The 19,533-nt window shown below is 38.9% G+C and overlaps 1 protein-coding gene across 11 annotated transcripts in view; it reads left to right on the top strand.

The window, feature by feature from the left end:
- Positions 1-19,533, top strand: part of EHBP1 (EH domain binding protein 1) — a 212,247-nt gene that overhangs the window by 133,543 nt on the left and 59,171 nt on the right. For all 11 annotated transcript variants that reach the window (XM_027713141.2, XM_027713212.2, XM_027713873.2 and 8 more), the window contains 2 exons: positions 3,552-4,466; positions 6,375-6,518. In XM_027713141.2, coding sequence (XP_027568942.1) covers positions 3,552-4,466; positions 6,375-6,518 — 1,059 coding nt within the window. The remainder of the gene's footprint in view (positions 1-3,551; positions 4,467-6,374; positions 6,519-19,533) is intronic.

The following is a 19,533-nucleotide window of genomic DNA, read 5'->3' as shown; positions in this document are numbered from 1 at the left end:
TTTCATATTGCTAATAACATGTCCTGCACTTTAAAAATTTAAGCTCCTAAACAACACTTGGCTGGAGCTTTGAGGGGATGAAGGGTTGAGAAGTAGGAGGGCACAACAGTATGATTCTAATAATGAATTTCTGGTTTTAATTATTATTTGGAGAAGCTTGTTTCAAGAGATTATTGTGTGGGAATAGTAATGTATATTTTGGATGTTCGATTGGCACTTTCAATTTTTATGCTGCCTTTTTCCCCCCAGTTTTTGGCCATTTCTAATAAATTCCTCAATACACTTAAACTTAAATTATTGTCATAATAAAATATTCAATTTTTAAAAGGAATCCTTTTAAATTATACATTTAAACAGAAGAATTCAGAATTACAGGGATACTATTGAGTCAAATGGAAAAAATTCCTTACCTTTAATCTGGAGTCATGCTTTTATAACAGGTGTTCATACTTCTAGGATTTGATTCCACAAAACCATAAGCACATATCTAATTGCATGTGGGTGAGGTGCTTGTTGGCCTCAGTGAGATCATGAAGGAGCAGAGTTAAACGTGCAGATAAATAAGCATTTGCAAAATCAAGGCTGAGTTATGCCTCTGCTTAACAAAAGGAATTTCACTCGGGAAATTTACTCTGTTAATACCATGTTACAAAGTAGTTAGAAACACGAGGCATTTATACCTATGCTGGAATATCAAGAAGCTCCCAGCTTTTCTAGTAGTGAAGGAGAACCCATCACAAACAGTTGTATGGACATGTCCAGAACACACAATTGCTATTTCTAGAGTTAATGTCTGTAAAACACTGGCCTGCCAACCTACGTAGCTACTGTACTTTAAAAGGAGAGAAGCAAAAATGTGTATCATCCAGAATGAGAAATGAGAGGAGATAGGAAATAACTATCTGGCATCAGTGGGAAATAACTGTGTTTAATCCCAAGCATCACTGGAAGAACTGAGCAGGCAGCAAAAAGTGATTGCATCTTTTACTGCAATATTTGCAGCAAAATATCAATATGGATATTGAGAATATCCATCACTCCAAATTCAGTCCTGCTGTAGTGTTACTTCTTAGCAAGTACCTTTCCCGACAGCCCTGAAACACTGTCCCCACCTTCGTTTTATTGACCCTGAGAGATACTCATAGGATTTAGTTTTATTAGCATATAAATAAGAAATTAAGAGTATAAAAAGGGTTCAGGTAAAATGACATCTATGGGCTCTGGCTGCCCTGGGCTGCCGTGCCTGTCCTTAGGTCCTTTCATTCTTAAGATGGTAGCTCCCACTACCTGCAGTGTGGGGTGACAAGTTGTTTATGCCACTGAATCAGCAATGACCCACTTAAGGAAACAACTAATACTGGTGTTACCTTTAGTCCACAGACAGCACAACTGGCTTGCTGTTCTTTCATGCCCATCCTGCTTTCTGCTGTCATATGAGCATTCGTCATTCCTGGTACCTGCCATGGCTTAGGCTGCCAACCCAAATCCATGCCCTGCTCTCCTTTATCTTGCCGTTCTCTGTGCTCCTCATGTCTATTCAGTTCCACCTGTCTTGTCTCCCTCTCCTCCCTAACCAGCCTGGTCCTGCTCCTCCAGCTCTGTTTCCCAAGCCCAGGTAAGTGACAGCTGTCCCTCTTCTACCATCCAAGTTCTTTCCATTCCCTCCCACCTATCGCTTTGCTGCTGTTCTGCTCCGTCTGGAGTTCGTTATCGTTCATGTCATGTTTGCTGCTCCGATATCTAAGCACAGCTCTGTGTTTATAAATGGCATAACAATCTCTCATAATAAACCTTCACAAGAAATGATACCACACTGAAGACCAGCACTGATTTTAGGCCAAATCATTTTGCATGGAGAGAGCCAGAAGACCTTAAAAATAAATCATTCAGACCATTTCTATGTGTAGATAACTTCTGTGAATCATTTGTTATAGTGATACAAAAACTGCTTCACCTAAAATGCTTTGGCAAGTTATACCTGAGCATGAGGGGAAGCATGCAGAATTTCAGGAAGATAAATTCCAGCTTTTGGTAGCAGAGTTTGAAAAGTGTCTGAAACAAAAACTGTTCGACCCTTGCACAGGGAATGACATTGCAAGGGGAAGGAGAGAGCCTCCTTTTCTCAGAGCAAGCAAAATAACTGGGTCTGCCGAGACCTGGCCAGCCCATCCCCACATTCTCTCTCACCACTGAACATTTACTATTATGAAAACCAAGAGGATAAAAAAAATCATAATTGATTTATCTTTTTTTTTTTTTAAATATCCTTCTAAAACTAAAGAAATTAAGGAAAAAGTGTAAAACTGGAGTTGAGTTGAAGCCAGTCATATGTGTTATTGTTTCCTTGTAAGAGAACAGTTTTCTCATCCATGTCTTAAATTTAGCCTCTGCTTTTATTCAAAATTCAAAATAGGGTAGGAACAACTGTGAACATTGTAAGCCCCTTCAGAAGATGGTGAAAAGGAGCTGCAGGATTCCTGGGGGAGGAGAAGCCCACATGCTTTAACCAAGTGCATCTATGCTAACAGGAGGCCTTTTAAAGGCTTCCTTGAAACACAATATTGTCTTCCAAGGTTAATCCAGGATAGTAATAATTAATTGTAAATTGAGAAACGGCCTTAATTCTTCAAAACTAGAAAAACCTGATGCACCAAGCCCACTCACTTAAAGGGCCAGCTGTAAGAAGACAATGTGGCCTCACAAAGTGGGAGGCTTGCAACTGTTTAGCTTTTAGAAATGAAAGTGAAATGGGAATGATTTTCACTGTCTCTTTCTCACAAATTTATAATCAACAAACGTTTTTAAAATGCGTTTGTTTGATGGATTAATGTGATTTATGCGTAGTGTCAAGTAATCTCTGGTGTTCTTTTTGGCTGTCTGGACATAGTTTTTCATCAGCAGAAATCACTGCAATTACATAACAAGTAGAAGGCAGAAGGTTGATCATCAGTGATAAAGCTCAAGATGGATTAGTGTTGTGTTTCTTATATCTTTGTTCCTTATCTTAAAAAGCCATCCTGAGTTGCTTTTTTTTTTCCTGGTCCAACTCTTAGACTTTTTTTGTTTGCTTGTTTCCTGCTACTTGAGTGAGAACCATTTAAGATATTGGCAGGTTTTCTTAGTGCAAAAAGAAGGGCTTTTAAGTTGCAGTTTCACGAATAGCTATTTTCTCATAGAAGTGTAATAATTTTGAGTAACCAAAGATTTTAGTATTGTATGGTATCAAAATGTGTTAAAAATATATTTTAAAATGCCATTTGAATGTCTTTGCTGGTTATATTCTCTCAGTTTTCTTTGCTGTGAAGATTTATAGAAGATATATAGAAGCCATCAGGAAAAATCGATGAGTTGGATGGTGCAACAGAAAATAGTAACGATTATAATGAAACCAGAAGAATAATAAGTAATAGAATTGAAGCCGTGTTCTACCTGTAATACTGAATGTGTTTTAGGCTTGCTTATTTTGGCTGAAACTTCCACTTGCATTCTTGAAATGTTATGATATGTAAGAAACTGCCACATTGTAACATTTATTTTGTCTGTTTTTAAAGGCATACGACGGGTTTGCCAGTTTAGGAATATCACGATTGCTGGAACCTTCTGACATGGTTTTGTTGGCGATACCCGACAAACTGACTGTTATGACCTATCTCTATCAGATAAGGGCCCATTTCTGCGGCCAGGAATTAAACGTGGTTCAAATAGAGGAGAACAGTAGTAAAAGCACATACAAAGTGGGTAACTATGAAACGGACACAAACAGTTCTGTCGACCAGGAAAAGTTCTACGCAGAGCTGAATGACCTGAACCGGGAGCCCGAACTGCAGCCACCGGACGGTGGCTTGGCAGACTTTGCTTCTCAGGATGACTCCGTGTTTGTAAATGACAGTGGTGTTGGAGAATCTGAGAGCGAGCATCAGACTCCTGATGACCATTTAAGCCCGAGCACAGCTTCCCCTTCTTCTCGCAGGACTCGAAGTGACACAGATCCACAGAAATCCCAGCAGAGCTCTGGAAGGACTTCTGCGTCTGAAGAAATTGGGAAGTGTAGCAGTACAGACACAACACAAGTGCAGCCTACATTGGGAAGGAAAAAATTGCTGATAACTGACACTTTAGAATTCAGTGACTTAGCACATGTCAGTGATCAAAAAGAGGATATGTCTCCCACAGTTGCTTGTGAAGATAACAACAAGAAGAGACACCAGAGTTTAGACAGTACTACTGGTTTCTCAGAACAAGAAAAGCTGGGATGTATAGGATCCACAGAGAGCACAAGAGCAGATCCTGGTTCACCTGTCACAAAACCGAGTTTATCTCCGACTTCTAAGCCTGGATACTCCTATAATATGGATACAGATCTTACAAAGAAACCACATGCTTCTCCAAGGCAAACAGAATCTGATTCTGACAGTGATGCCAGAACAGCTTTAAGTCATGCAGATCAAACTGCAAAAACAGCCCAGGTAAGAAACTTATGCCTGTGAGTTAGGATGGAGATGCCATTCAAGTTGTTTCTCTGCGTTCATAATTTACACCATATCTTCAGTATGAATGGTGAGGTGAGCAGTGTATTTTTATTGTTGGGCAGTAGGTATTTTGCCTAAAAAGTAGGTGGTGCTGTAAAACAATCATCACATGAAAAAATAATTTATACAAATTGTCCCACTATTAATCTTTCCAATATCTCTCCAATTAAAGGGAGTTGTGTTCTTGACTATCTGGAAGATGGCTCCAGAACTTTTGCTGCTGATTGTGGCAACACGTTTCTTCTAAGTGTTGCATACTGAAGCAAAAACCGGAAAAAGACATTAGTTCAATAAAAAATGTCAAATTTTGAGTACCTTAAAATTTACCAAAGATACTTCAAAATCTTGTTTGAGAAACCACACAGCCTTGTGACCATAGCCACAATGGTGAGGTAGAAACTCCAGACTATTAAATTGTGCTGTTCACTGAGTGGCCTAAAGCATGTTACTTTACCACAGTATCATTTTCCTTTCTATGAAGATAAAAATATATGCCCACCTACCTTGCAGATTTATTGTGAGGGTGAAAGTTGAATATTGCATACATATACTGAGTGTTATCAATAAATCATATAATCACAAAAATATATACAACATGTTATCAACTCTTATCTACAAAAATACCAAAGCAGGCCTATAATTTTACCTCTGTGAAGAGCTTTATTGAGTTTTGGCTTGGTTTGACTTTGTGCCAGTCTTCTGGTAGTGTGATTGCTTCAAATATTTTTATGTTTTTTTTTCTGAGTAAGCGCCATAAAAATTCATTGTATCGCAAGAGAAACAGTCCATAGATGGGTACTAATAGCCAAATATTAGTTCCATAGCTAGCTAATTTCTTTAATCAGTGAAGTCTCATGAAGTTTCTCTTCATCATCATCATCATCATCATCTTTGCTTACTGGATGAGAAAGGAACAGCTTGGCCCATATAGAATAAAAAAGCGGGAGGAGACAAAGTTTCTTGTCTGTGAAGATTTTCATGGGCAAGGGTGTAACAGGCCAAGAAAAAGCAAGAGTTGACTTCAAAGGAAGCTCTTTGTTGTTAATCATTGGTGCATTTGCACATGGTAATAAAATATCAGATGTGAGGCTCACTCTTAACCTTGAACTCAGTTGTAGTTTGGAGTCAACCCACTGGTTGTTGCAGAAGCACAACAAGCAACACCTGTCCCAGCTCTGGCTCCTGTAAAGGCCTAGAGATGCATTTTCCCAGTCTTCACAGTTGACCTTGACTAAGAAGTCAGCCCTTGGGAGTGTATATGTCTGGGAGCTGCTCGTGTTCTCATGTTGCCAATGCAGAACCGCCTTTTGTTGTTTCTACTCTGCAGATACAGTCAGTCCTGTGTATGAAGAAGGGACATTCTTCTAGGTATTCATAAATTAAGTAGAAGCAGATATATTTGCAGGTTTTTTTGCCTTGTACCCAGCCTCTTTGTGTTCAATTTAAGTTGTGAATGAGTGATACCCATATAAGTAGCCAACAAAGCATTGTATTTGCATACATATTAAAGTAAACAAGTAAACACATAGCATGTTTGACATAGCTTCTATGAAGCCAACTGGTTTTTTTTCACAGTTGCAGTTTAAAGGCATTAAATGCTGATAGAAATTAAGTTTTAAGAGGAAGGGAGAGAACTCCTATTTACATTATAAAGACCTAAGACTTTTTTTACGTTTTGATCATCTTTTCATTTCTATAGAATGCTCTGTCACCTCATGAAGATGTAATTCATGTGACTCCTGACCTTTATAATATACATAGGAAGGCCACTGGCTATTAACTACTGTATAAACGTTCAGTACCCTGAGGCTGCCTTGCTGTTAATTATATTTCTTTATTTTTAAGCAACGTATGTTGTCAAGACAGGAAGAACTTAAAGAACGAGCAAGAGTTCTGCTTGAGCAAGCAAGAAGAGATGCAGCATTAAAGGCAGGGAATAAGCAACTAAGCAATACGCTCATCCCAGCCCGCAATAAGCAGCTGAACGATGTAAGAAATACTGGCCAGTCTTGCAGTTTACAGAGTTAAAATTCATTGTATGTGCTTTTTTTTTTGGGGGGGGGGGGAGGCATGTCCTTGCAGAATATTTCTTCTCCGCGTTGAATTGCTCGGATGTGTTGTGTGTCTTTCACTTTTAAAGCCTGTTTCTCCCCATGTTATGGCCAACAGAAGGGCTCCTCTGACTTCCCTGAAAGCAGAAGTCTGGGAGCACCTTCTTTGATTGGCACTGCAGTTCCTAATGGGATGAAAACCCAAAGTTACTATTTAAATGATAGTGAAGTAATTTGTGCTATTTATGATTAATTCTCTTTTTTTCGGTTAATGTAAATGGTTTCCCTGAACCTCTGATTGTCAGCCCCTTGCTGCTTTATGAGTGTTGTTGCAGTGAATGAAGCTGCTTGTGTCAGTCTTGTAAAAGAGTTAGTTGATGGAACAATTCCTTTTTATCACCAAAGTTGATTATGCTGGTGAGATGGGAAAGTGGAGCTGGGGAATGTGCTCCAGTGTTGAAGCAGCTATGGTTGCATCTCCAGTGGCCTCCGTGGTGACCTGGAAGGATCCATACTCTCTGGAGATTAAAGCTAATTAATTTTTATGCAAACCTTTGCAATGCTGGTTTTGTGATTCTAACTATTGTGCATTAGAGACTGTAGTGGCAACTGAGAATGCAAATGTAACTGAAAAATAATGAGAGAGGGAGACTTGAATCTTTACAGATTCCCATCTTTCAGAGCTGAGTCCTGAGGGGCGAATTCTGCTCTTTACACAAGTGAGATCATGCAGTCAAAAAATTAAGACAATGATTTACATGTCTCATTTCATTTTCTTAACTCTCTTGGATCCATGCTGGACTATTTTTTTAACTTAAAAATTCTTTTCCCCAGTCTGATACTCCATTTTACTTTGAAATATATTTGTATGTGCAGACAAGTGTTGTTTGTATAATGATGTTTAAACAATTTTTTGCTTATTTGGTATTTTAAGTTTTTCCTAGAGAAGTATATTTTTGTGTAAGTTTCACTTTGGATTTTTTTTTTTAAATTAGCTTTTCATAAAGAAAATTACACTGGAAGAGAGTTACTGTAGGCAGTTACTCAGGCAGAAACAACTGTAATTTAAGTTGCCTAACAATTTTTATTACAAGCTCCTATTTTCATAGGTTTTACAACTTTGGTAGTATTTCATTGTTTGAGCTGAAATTTTCACCATCAGCTCCTCTGCCTCAGAGTAATATTTTTTAATTTTTTTTTACTTAAAATGTGTTCAGCTGTTTCTCTCTATTAGATTGGATAAAGCATTGTTTTATCCATCTTAAAAATTCATAAAATTTGGGAAGAAGGTTCCATCCCCTTGAAACATCTGTTCAAAACTATCAAAGTTGTGTTAATAGCACAACCTTGTCAGAGAGCCTTGAAGTTCAGAAAAGTTCATGCCAGTAAAAGTTGTCTGTATGAACACAACCCAGAAAGAGCATCTTTTACTGGTGCTCTCCTGAGGATGGAGGCCCATTCTGATGCAAATTGTAGTGTTGGAAAGCAAACTTTCTCTTTCAGAGTCAAACTCCTGTTAATGAAATCCAAACAGGAGTAAAAGAAGCTACCCCACTGGCACACAGAGAATACATGCCCTGGATAGATTGGAGGAGGTAGATGGCAATGTGAAATTAGACAGAAATGAAGACTCTGTCTAGGCCATGAAAACCAGCTGAAGGGTAGGAGATAGTGACAGGGTTTTCAGCGTGAGAGTCAGGACTGTGTAGGTACAGGCAGCCAGGTTACCCATGGGTCCTTATTTCGTTTGTTATAGAAGCTGAAAAGTTAAATAGAAGCCTGCAGGAAAAGGAAGGGCAGCTTTTAGGGCAGCTTGGCAGAGCCAAGGTTTCTTGCTGCCTCTGTCAGAAGCTCAAGGAGAACTGTGCTGGCACAAATCATAGAATCATAGAATCAGCCAGGTTAGAAAGGACCTCTGAGATTATCAAGTCCAACCCTTGATCCACTACCACCGTGGTTACTAGACCATGGCACTAAGCACCACATCCAGTCTCATCTTAAAAACCTCCAGGGATGGAGAATCCACCACCTCCCTGGGCAGCCCATTCCAATGTCTGATTACACTCTCTGTAAAGAATTTCTTCCTAATATCCAACCTAAACCTTCCCTGGCAGAGCTTAAGACCATGCCCTCTTGTCTTACTGAGAGCTGGCTGGGAGAAGAGACCAACCCCCACCTGGCTACAACCTCCTGTCAGGGAGTTGTAGAGAGTGATGAGGTCTCCCCTGAGCCTCCTCTTCTCCAGGCTGAACAACCCCAGCTCCCTCAGCCTCTCCTCATGGGACTTGTGCTCAAGTCCCTTCACCAGCCTTGTTGCTCTTCTCTGGACCTGCTCCCCCTGGGCACTCTAAGCAAACTATAATGGGCACTCTTGAGTTGATTGTCACGTAAGAATGACAAAAGCTCCTCAACTCAGAAGTGTGTTGTGGACATGTGATTTGGAAACTCTTAGATATGAGTATAGACTGCCAAAGAAATACTCTGGAATAAATCGATAATTTCGTGTTCAGAGAAAAGTTTCATAGTGTATTTTAAAAAAATTATAGGGCAGATAGTGAATGATGAGGGTAAAGTGAGCTACTGAACAGCTGTTTATTCGCTGAACATTGTCAGTCATGGCTACCGAAAAAGACAAGTATCCTGTAGGGAAAAAAAATGTATGAGTTATGCAGTTAAAGACTGCAGTGAGAACAGATGCAAGGTTGTACAGCTACTGTAATTTCAACATTTTCTAACTTTTGAGTGCTTGACTTACCAAGCTCAACATTCTCCTAATGTATTTTAGTGGGAGACATGAATTGTGAAAGAGGAGTGTCTTTAATGGAGGCTGGTACAGTGTTCATATTTCATATATAAAGCTCTATATAGCATGAATATGTTATACATGTTACATACATACCCATACATGTGTATGTTCTGAATGAGGATACATGTGTGCATCTACATATATAGGTATAAGATAAAATACATTGATTTCTGTTTTACTTTAACGTATTTGATCTTCATAGAGATGAAGCCTTTCCATTTGATGTAGTTGTGGCAGTTTTCTGCAGGTCATTCCTCATTTGATTGTTAACATTTAGTACAGACTTATTTCTATTCATGGCTTTTTGGTCATTAAGGTTAATAATAAGGACTTTGATTCAAAGCAGTGTTGTGTGTGTCAGTGTGCTGTACTGTATAGTAGTGTGTTATCCAAATGAGAGTTATGATAATGAGAATCACCATTTAGTAGTGGAAATTGGACTAGGCTCATTTTCGGGATGGATTGAGATACAAAAGGAAATGGTTTAAAACAGGAAGATCTAATTTTAAATAAGAAAACTTTGAAGAGATAGCCCAGGGGCAATACTTTTGAAAGTAACTCTTGAAGTTTGCAATTGCACCTTTTTTGATACCTCCACAAAAAGAACTTTAAGCATCCCAGTCTTTCAGAGTGTTTCTGAACGTCGGTCACCCCAGCTAAGCAAAGCCTGCAGTCTCATTAGTAACTTTTTGAAAAATCTCGTCTCACAGGCCTTGCTTCACATTTGTCATGTGAGAGCCGTGAATCGCTGTTTTCTCAGTAACCAAGTGAGAACAGCATAAAATACAACGTGGGGGGTTGTACAGTGTGCACGGTGAGCACGGGCTGTATCGCCGCTCAAGCCCAACAACAGGGAGGAAATTTCCAAGTATGTTCCAAGGCCATAAATATAAGTTACTTGGTATGTGCTCACCTGATGTATTTTGGTAAAACTCCATTTTGAAAAAAGTGTTCCTGTTTCCCCTTTAAACTTAGAGCAAACACCTTAGACCTTCTTCTGCCTAAGCCTTACCCTTTCTCTAGTAGAACCAATATTCTCTTCTCTTCTCTTCTCTTCTCTTCTCTTCTCTTCTCTTCTCTTCTCTTCTCTTCTCTTCTCTTCTCTTCTCTTCTCTTCTCTTCTCGTCTCTTCTCTTCTCTTCTCTTCTCTTCTCTTCTCTTCTCTTCTCTTCTCTTCTCTTCTCTTCTCTTCTCTTCTCTTCTTCTCCTTTTTTTTTTTTTAATCTTTGTTGTCTCTTCTTTGACCACCAACTAGCCTGTCATAAAGTACTAGCTGTTTTCCTGTGACATGTTCATTCTCTGGCCATTTACCCCTCTTTTCTTAAGTCTTCTTTCTTGCTGTAATGTGCTTCTATCTTCTCACGTTTGTGCTCTGTGTCAATGTTATTACTTGTCTTACTTTCTTTTTAACTCAGAAATTAATGAACCTCTGGGAACAAAATATTAAGGCACTGAGTTTGCTCTCATACCTGATAACTCAATCTTTTTTTCCTCTGAATCATGTTATACATTGCATCTCAAACTGTATCCTCTTTCCCTTCTTTAGTTTGTATCTTCTTGTTCCTTCCCCTCCCTCACACTGTCTTTCAGCTGTCTGCTCTGGCCATGTCAGCTCCCTTTCTTCTCCTTTTAAATTTTTCTTTCTTAATACCCTCTGTCTTTACTCTTTCTTCCCTTAGACATCTTCCCTATGTGCCTTCTGCCCTATTGTCTTCCATTCTTGTTCAATCCACTTGATTTAGTCCCATCCTTCTCTGCTTGCTTCCTCTATTTGTATTTTTATTAGCCCCAATTCTTCCCTACTTAAAACGTGGGAGAAGTTTTTTTTCACTGTTATGTCTGTTTATTTGGTGCTTCTCAGAAGCCTTCGATCTGCAAGCTGTATGCATGCAGACTGGATGTGGAGGTATGTAGGCAGGTATTTGAAGTCCAAGAAGAGACTGCATTGATCAGAGCCTCCTTGAAATCACGCGCATGGTTTGGGAGGATCATAGCTGTGTCATTAAAATTGATGCAGCCCTTTGGAGACTGGAAGAATTAGCTTAAGAGCTCTGTGAACAGAGTTACTGATCCCCTCATGGATCCCTTTCTCTATGGTAGATTTATAAACAGCTCAGCCTTTCTTGATGTATGTGTGCATGTGGTGACTCTTTTACGACATGCTTCTGTCATTTGCAATCTGGTATAGCAGCTGTAATCACTTAGCTTTTAACCAGGAGAGCCTTTTTATTAGCTTACTCATTTTTATTTAACTCGCCTTTTCTCATGGTGAATATCACAGGGCTAGAAGGGACATATCTGCTCCCAGCAGATGCTGTAAAATATCAACCTGTAGTGATGGTTGTTAGCAGCGGCAGCTTGGCTGGAATGTGATGTTGGAAAGGTGAGGAGGCTGAAGCTGGTCTGTGCAACCTAACTGGCAAAGTGGCAGGCTAGAGGGGACCATGAGTGGGAAATATTCAGAAGTCATTGGCCTAAAAGGCCTTTCCAACAGGGAACCCTCATCTGCAGAACCTGGAGTGGAATCCGTAATTCCTGAATCTCAGCATAACTCTGCTGTCAGCAAATATCTGCAAAGGCCATTGGCAAAATGTTAGTCTTCTTTGCCTTTAGTGACTGGTCCACATAAAGAATGGAAATTTACTGCAGCTGTCATTTACTCTGTAAACTCAAATGGCTATGGTTATGGAGTCAGCATGATTACAGAGAATGGAATTAGGAGTTAAGAAATGCACAGGCAACTTTAATTAACCGCCTTTGTGTATATGCATTATGATGTAGTCTTTAATTATGTGATCACATACTATTTTCCCCAAAGCAATTGTGTCTCATTTACCTCAGAGGATAGAGGTGATGTAGAAGACTGTTTGTCCAGAGGACCTCTGTACTTCTGATTGCAGAAATTGGAAGGTGTGCGACAAATGAAGCAGGGATTGTGAGGAGCAAAAAGATGAGGTCATGGTTAAGGTGCTTGAAAGAATTAAATGTACTGCTGCTGCCTTTATCTGAGTTTCTAATCAGAGCTGCTAAGTCTTTTGAACCAAACTTCCTCCAAGTGGTCACTATTTGTGTATCCTTCCTTTCTGTATTGCTTTGAGGTGAAAGTTTGATTTGCAGATATATTGAGCATCCAGGTCTGTCAGGGAAATCAATTAGAGCTGTGCTTGAGACATATAAAGGGCTGTATAAAGCTTAGTATATGAAAAAAAACAAACAGGTAATAGGCTTCCCAGAGCAAGCACCCAATGATAGATCCTTTCAACTGGATCTCTCCATCTCAGTTCTCATCTGAAGAACAGGGTAATAAGGCTTCCACGGCATGGTGTGAGAAGGGAATGTGATTAAAGCTTTTGAGGCCCCTAAATACCATAGTGGTGGGCACTGTAGAAAGAAATGAAAAGGAGAAATTAATAATTCTGTCTTCAGAGCAAGATTTGAATACTGAGGTGTAAAGAACGATGCCACATATGGATGGGCCTACGTATTGAACAGCGAAAATAAACCCAAGTATTGAACACCACTGGGCAGAGCTCAGATCTGGGCTGAAGACCAGGAGATAGTTAAAGTAAAGGGTGGTGCTACAAAAAGGCTCTGTTTTAAAGGATACAGAGCAGAATGAAAATTAGGATTGTGCCCACTGGTTTTATTTCTGGCATCTCCTAAATCCTGTGTCAAATTCTTTTAACTTGTTTATGTAACGTAGACAGCTTTAGCAAGGAATGCAGTATCATGTGGAGTTCATGAACAATAGTGCTCATCTGGCAAAGGATGTATTTTTCTCCCTAATGGGGCCACAGATAATTTCTGAAGTTATTTGGGTTTTACATGAGCTAAGGATTCCTCCTTGGTGAATTTAGGTGCAGGACTTGGCCACTTATATGGATTTGGCCAAAAATTTTGCATATTTAGGATATAGCATAGATTGTGGGATGCAAGAGTTCAATAGCATGATACCCAGAGGGAATCACTCTGTCTTTTGCCTTTTGTGAAATAGGAAAATAGTAATTCTTCCTTCACAGAAGCATCCGAGGATAACTAGGCTAAAAATTGTGAGGGACTCCATATGGACAATAAGTATTTAAAACCAGATTAATATAAACTGAAGGGGGAGTGGTTCAGAGTAATCCTAATGCTGCTGTTGTGCTTAAATGCAACTGTTGCTAACCTGCTTTCTGTACAGAGAAAGATTTCGGTTTGGTTATCGCTGATACCATTATTTTATATTTATTCAAGTTGAATGACAGCAATAGCTGCCTCAATATATATATATATTTAAAAAACAAAGAGCAGCAGGGACTATATTCAGCTTTTTCAGTAAAATTTGCACATACAAAGTACTTCACTGAAAAGCTGTTTCCTCCAAACACGCCAACACTGTCTGTGTGCAGAGGGCAGAGGAACGGGCTGTGGCATGAGATTGTTTCTCATTGCTCAGAATATTGCTTTTTATTACTCCCTTGCTCAAAAGACTTGTTGCAACTGTATCTAATTCATATTTAATAAGCTCTTTCTACTTCAGGTGTCAATCGGTTGTGCCCATTGCTTTTCGTTTTCATAAATATTTGAGTGCAAAATGATAACATTTTTTTGCATGCACTAGGCCAGTGGAAATGGAAGTTCTCTTTAGAAAGGCTTCAGAAAGTGACAGAATCTGAAAGGATATGAGTCTCTATGCTCTTACTTTAATTTTGGCTGCATACATTTGTGCAGATATGGAATATGCCAGCTGCATTAAAATAAAAACAAAGCACTCTTTTAAATGCTCAGAAATAAAGGTTTAATAAATGACCCTATTTATTGATCATGTCCTGCAATAATCTGCTGGCCCTCTGAACTAATAAGCTCCAAACTACTTGGTTCAAATAAGTGACCAAAAAGTAAACTCTAGCCAGTATGAACAGAAGTGGTACAGAAAGCAAATTAACAGTGGACAACAAAAATAGAATATTTTAATTTGATTGAAAGATGCCTGAAACTCAAGATAGCAATGCAAGTATTCTTTCCACCAATTATTTTAACAAGTTCTTGAAAAACAGTGTAAAATATCTTCATTAAGTAATTTTTTTTTCTCTGTGAAATCAGAATCCCTATTTCTGCTGTGTTAGGAAAGGCATCGAGCTCATGAGTGGATTTTTTTGTAGTCTCCTCAATTGGAAAATAAATATCTGTGACTGAGGTGATGATGTTAATTCATTTAAGGAAAAACTCCCAAGTTATTTGTATCTTGTTTTTCTTTAAAAAAATAGATTAAAAATCTGATCTTTATTAATTAAACGTCTTACATTAATTTATTGAGGTGTAGGACTTTGCAGATGGCAACCTTGGTCTTTTAATATTAATTGGAAAATATTGATTGAGAAAAGACTAGTCTGTCATGATGATAATTGCAACCAGATTTAGATATGATCACTAGATCTTCCTGAGATTACAAAGAAGCAGTTACCATCTAATTGGCAAAAAGATTGAACATTATTTTGGTAATCCCTGAGCTTTGCTAACTTATTCCCTGTTGTTCATTTATATGTCTTGTCTGTATGTCACTATAAAGTGGTTAAATATGGTGTAAGCTGATAAGACTATGCTGTAGAGTATTTACATTTCATGAGCATTCCAAGTTTTATAGCTGTTTTAACAATATACTTTTCTTTAAATGAAGGTTAGACCTGCTGACTGAACACTTCAAAACCACAACTGCCCTGATATTTACTTCTTTAGAACGACAAGCTAAGGTTGAGATAGCCTGATCTCATTTCCTTGATGGCAAGAACAAGAAAGTTATTTTATTTAACATTACTCAATACATGAAAAATTAAAATAATCTCTAACTTTCCAAGAAGGTTCTACGTCTTTTGACTTCATATTTGATCTATTTAAGCACTTTCTTACTATGAAGTTGTGATATTTCACTGTACAAAAATATTGCTGCAGACAAGTCCCTGACGAAGCTGGGAAAATAAATCAATTAGTGCAAGTAAACTAATTTTGAAGAAGAATTAGTATGCACTGTCAGTTTTATACCAGAAGGGATTTCCTGAGTAAAGCGTAACCTTTGATAATGCAAGACAAATGTTAGCAGTTTGAGTTTTAGATACAAATGCTTGAGTTTCTCAGCTGAATTTTATTGCTGTTATTTCCATAAATTGTATCTATTTACACCACTTAAGCATCTGGCCTAAATATACAAATGTGCAGTTACTTATTATGTGGCTGTAAATTCAAGGTGCTGCACAGTGAGCAGCCATACAATTAACTTGCACGCTGACAGAAAATAGACTGTCAACTTATTAACAGAATTTTACGATCATCTGAACAAAATTAGTTCAAAAATTTTATCACCTTCTATCCATTTATAGATATTAGCCAAAAAAAAAAAAATAAATCTCCGTTTCGGAGCTATCCCTTTGTGCACAAAGCGAGACCCGGGTCTCTCAGCCTCTGGAATGCTCTTTTTTCTATCGCTGCTAATAGCTGTGGACGTTTTCCGTGTGGATGTTCAGTACACGCTGTTGTGAATCCCAGGATGATATCGCCATTACTTAGAGCTGTATTTTGCATTGCCTATTCTGTTCTTGCTCAGCATGCACAAGGGTAGAGTTAAAATCTTTATTCATTTCATTTAAAAATGTTTCTTTTGTTCTCCTTATCGTGTTCTGGCTTTCCCAAGGATATATGCCTTGAACGAAAAGTCACATGTGCATTACTAATTGTGTGCCATTGTATTTACAGTTCCTAGTGGTGGCACTGTGAAGCTACTAATTCTTTTGCTTCACTTGATGTAAAATAATCTGAGTGTCTTTGATAGCAGTGAAACAGTATTAATTGTTTTGTACATTTCTTGGTCACTCTTCTTAGGTGGTCTTCATAATCTATTAGAACTTTCAGCCAGATTTTTGTAATGTCATGCCTCCAGCAGTGATTAAATTGGTAATTAATGAACAGTCCTTGGCAACATAAACCACATCCCGTTAATTTTCCCTTTTGAGTTTTTCGAAGTTGTCGTCTCTGTCAGAAAGCATTGCGCCACCTTGCTACGGCCCCTTGGCATGGAACCACAGCGACGGGATTTTTTGCAGCCATTAGTAGATCAGAGCAGTAATTTCACAGTATTTTGGTCAGGGTAATTATAGTACCAAGTACCGAGTAGAGTTGGGAATTCACACAAGAAGTCCAGAAATACCAGGTGAGCTTCCTTGTGTTCACTGGGACGTTATGATTAGTTTAATTGGGCTTTGTTTGATTTCAGCCGCGGAGACTCTTTGTGCCACGGCACTGCAGCCACTTTCCACTTTAGTGTTTCTGACCTGCATTGACAGGAACTGGTGCAAAAATGAACTCTTTGAAGTGGGACTCTTTAGAGAGGACAACAAAAAAAGGGGAAGAGTGATGTGTAAGTAGTGTACTGTAGCAAAGCTCGACACCAGCCCGAATACTCTGCGTTTTACGGGTGATGTGGTTCAAGTTCTTTCATATTTTCAGCCGGAACAGATAATATTTCTGCTACGTTTGTGCAAATGTCGAGTAAATTACTGGATGTAAAAACACAGCCTTTTTTTTTAATCGCTGGCTTTTACATAGCACCTGCTGTTCTACCTTCCTTTGAAGATACAGTTGTTTCTCCCACCAGAAATTCTGTGAATCGTCTATTTAGTCCTGCAAACAAATCTGAGCGAATGCATTAATGAGACTGCAGCTGCACTTAGCAGTTCACATGTCACAAAATAGTAGGTAAAGGCATTCATACTTGAGTGACTGACTATAGGTGTAGTGGCCTTCAGCAGTACATTGTGCACATTAAAGTTTAAATAGTCACTTGCCTGTTGGCTTCTGAATGAAAGGACTGTCACTGGTCACTTCTCCTAAAGCCTTAATGAAACCAAATAGTTTGCTACGAGTTTGGGCCTAACCATTGGGGTGTTTCATGCAGTCTTGTCAGTTGATGTTCATGAATTGACTTGAACGAAGATCAAAGTGTTTCTCAAAATGGAGAAGCGGGGAGAGAGACAGCTCCTTCAATTGCACCACAAGAGCTAATCAAGCCATCAGTTCTTTATGCACTCTGCGTGCCTTTAGAATTTAATACCCAATGGTTTGTCAGGACAAATTGAAATTCGGGGGTTGGCGGGGGGGGGGGGAGAGTGTCCCTCCTCAACCCACTGAAAATAAAATTTGTGCTTCACTCTTCTGGAGGATCATTTTGATAAATTTTATCATTTAGTGTAAAACTGCAATGTTGATTAAATGTTTGGGGTTGAAAAAAGAAGTTACGGTGAAGGATTCAACGGGCATTACGTGCCTTAGCCCTGAGTAAAGATTCAGGTTTAAACTGAAAGAGAAACTAAACTCGGTGTGATTTTTTTGTTTCTTGGATTGCTAATGAACTTTTTTTGCTGAAACATTTTAAATTAGTTTCAGAAGATAGATTTTTGAGTGTCAGTTAAAACAAAGTCATGTGAAAATGCCTCTCTCTCTCCCTCCCTCCCCTTCTCTCTTTTTAATTGATATGATTTAGGCAGAGGAAAATGGTAAGGGGGATTTTTCTATTGCAGAAGCAATTTTTAAGGGATTTAGTCTTATTTAGCCTGAAGGTCTTCACACTAATGAGAGCACTTAAGTTACGTCCAGGCGTTGATTAGACAGCTCATCTATCAACTGGAGCATGAGAATTTGTATTTTAGGTACCTTTTATACATTATAAATTTTTTTTTTATTACTTTAGACTTTATTTTCCACAAATTTTTAATTGCCTTCTTTCACATCCAAGGTGTCTGTAATGCAGCTGACAGAGCACAAACGCTAACAGGGAAATCCTCTACATTTGGTGTAGAGTACATTTTGATACATTTCAATAATATGGACATGTCGATAATATTGAAACTGTATCTGTAGAAATTGGCGTTCTGGATGCAAATTGCTACCCAGATACATTCCTTAAACCACCACAAGCCCCCTTAAAGTCTAAATACATTTATTGAGGAAACACAGAATTATGTATATTTTAAAATGCCCAACTACCCCCCCAACCCTTCCAAAACTGTGAATGGTCTCTCTACCTGTACTTTTTTTGCCGTGTTTAAAACACAATAACATCTTAATTATTTTCTGAACCATTCTGAAAAGTACAGCTTTTGTAACTTTTTGACATTTCATGTTTAAAAAAAAAAAATTAAAACGTTGCCACCAGCTTGCACTATGAGCAGCCTGTAATAACAGTTAAAAAAGCTTTCTGAACTATTTGACAAGATTTCTTAGTGCTGAGGCCATATGCTGTAGCCTTTAAGCTATTTCTTCCTATCAGTTTCATTATCACCTGCCTCTGAGTCTCCAATATCATCAGTAAGCACATGCAGAATCATAATTATGCCATGTACAAGTTCTTTGATAACATGTACAGTTTTCTTCTTAATTCTTTATCAAATGCATTGATCGTGGCATGTGTGCATTGATCCAGGTCCACCATCTGGCTGTGTGTGATAAGCACAGTGGCATCTTTGCATTTCCACTGTCATTCATTGCGCTACAATTTGGCTGCAGGGGAGTAGTGGCTGGGATTAGCCCTGTTCTGCTACTTACTTGCATTTTAAGTTGACACCTCTACAGCGGCTCAGACCACATTACAAACTGAAACACATACGCACGACTTAGTGATGTGACACTCCTCAATAAGCTTACTCCACTAGCTACTCAACAATCTGTAATTGGATTTGTAGGAATAACAGCAAAAGATTTCCTAAGAATTGCTGGGGACAGAAGGTGAAGTTTTCTCATTATTGGCAAAAGGCTAGGTATAGATCTTAGGCGATTGGTATTTTCCATTAAAAAAACCTGCCAGCAGTTTGCAGGACATTTTCAAAAAAAAAAAAAAAAACAACCAGCAAAATAGGGTCCAGGGAGACGTAGGGTTAGCACTTGTTCTTTTCATTCTCATCACACAGAAGCAGACAGGGATCTCGTTACCCTCCCCCAAAAATTAAGAGAAAGGGGGGAGGAAAACCAACTTTCGGAGGCCCCCTGCAGCCCGCTGGCTTTGTTCGGCTGGGAGTGACCCGGGAGCATTCCTCAGGAGGGCAGTCCCCCCTCCCTCGGCGCGGGGCTGCCCGCCTGAGGAGGAAGCTTCCCAGGATGGCAGTCTGCGAGATGCTGCTCTTCA

This window comes from Pipra filicauda, unplaced genomic scaffold (assembly GCF_003945595.2).
Source record: "Pipra filicauda isolate LSUMZ 115617 unplaced genomic scaffold, ASM394559v2 scaffold109_size3271384_pilon, whole genome shotgun sequence".
NCBI lineage: Eukaryota > Metazoa > Chordata > Aves > Passeriformes > Pipridae > Pipra > Pipra filicauda.
This window is presented reverse-complemented; position numbering and strand designations above follow the sequence as displayed.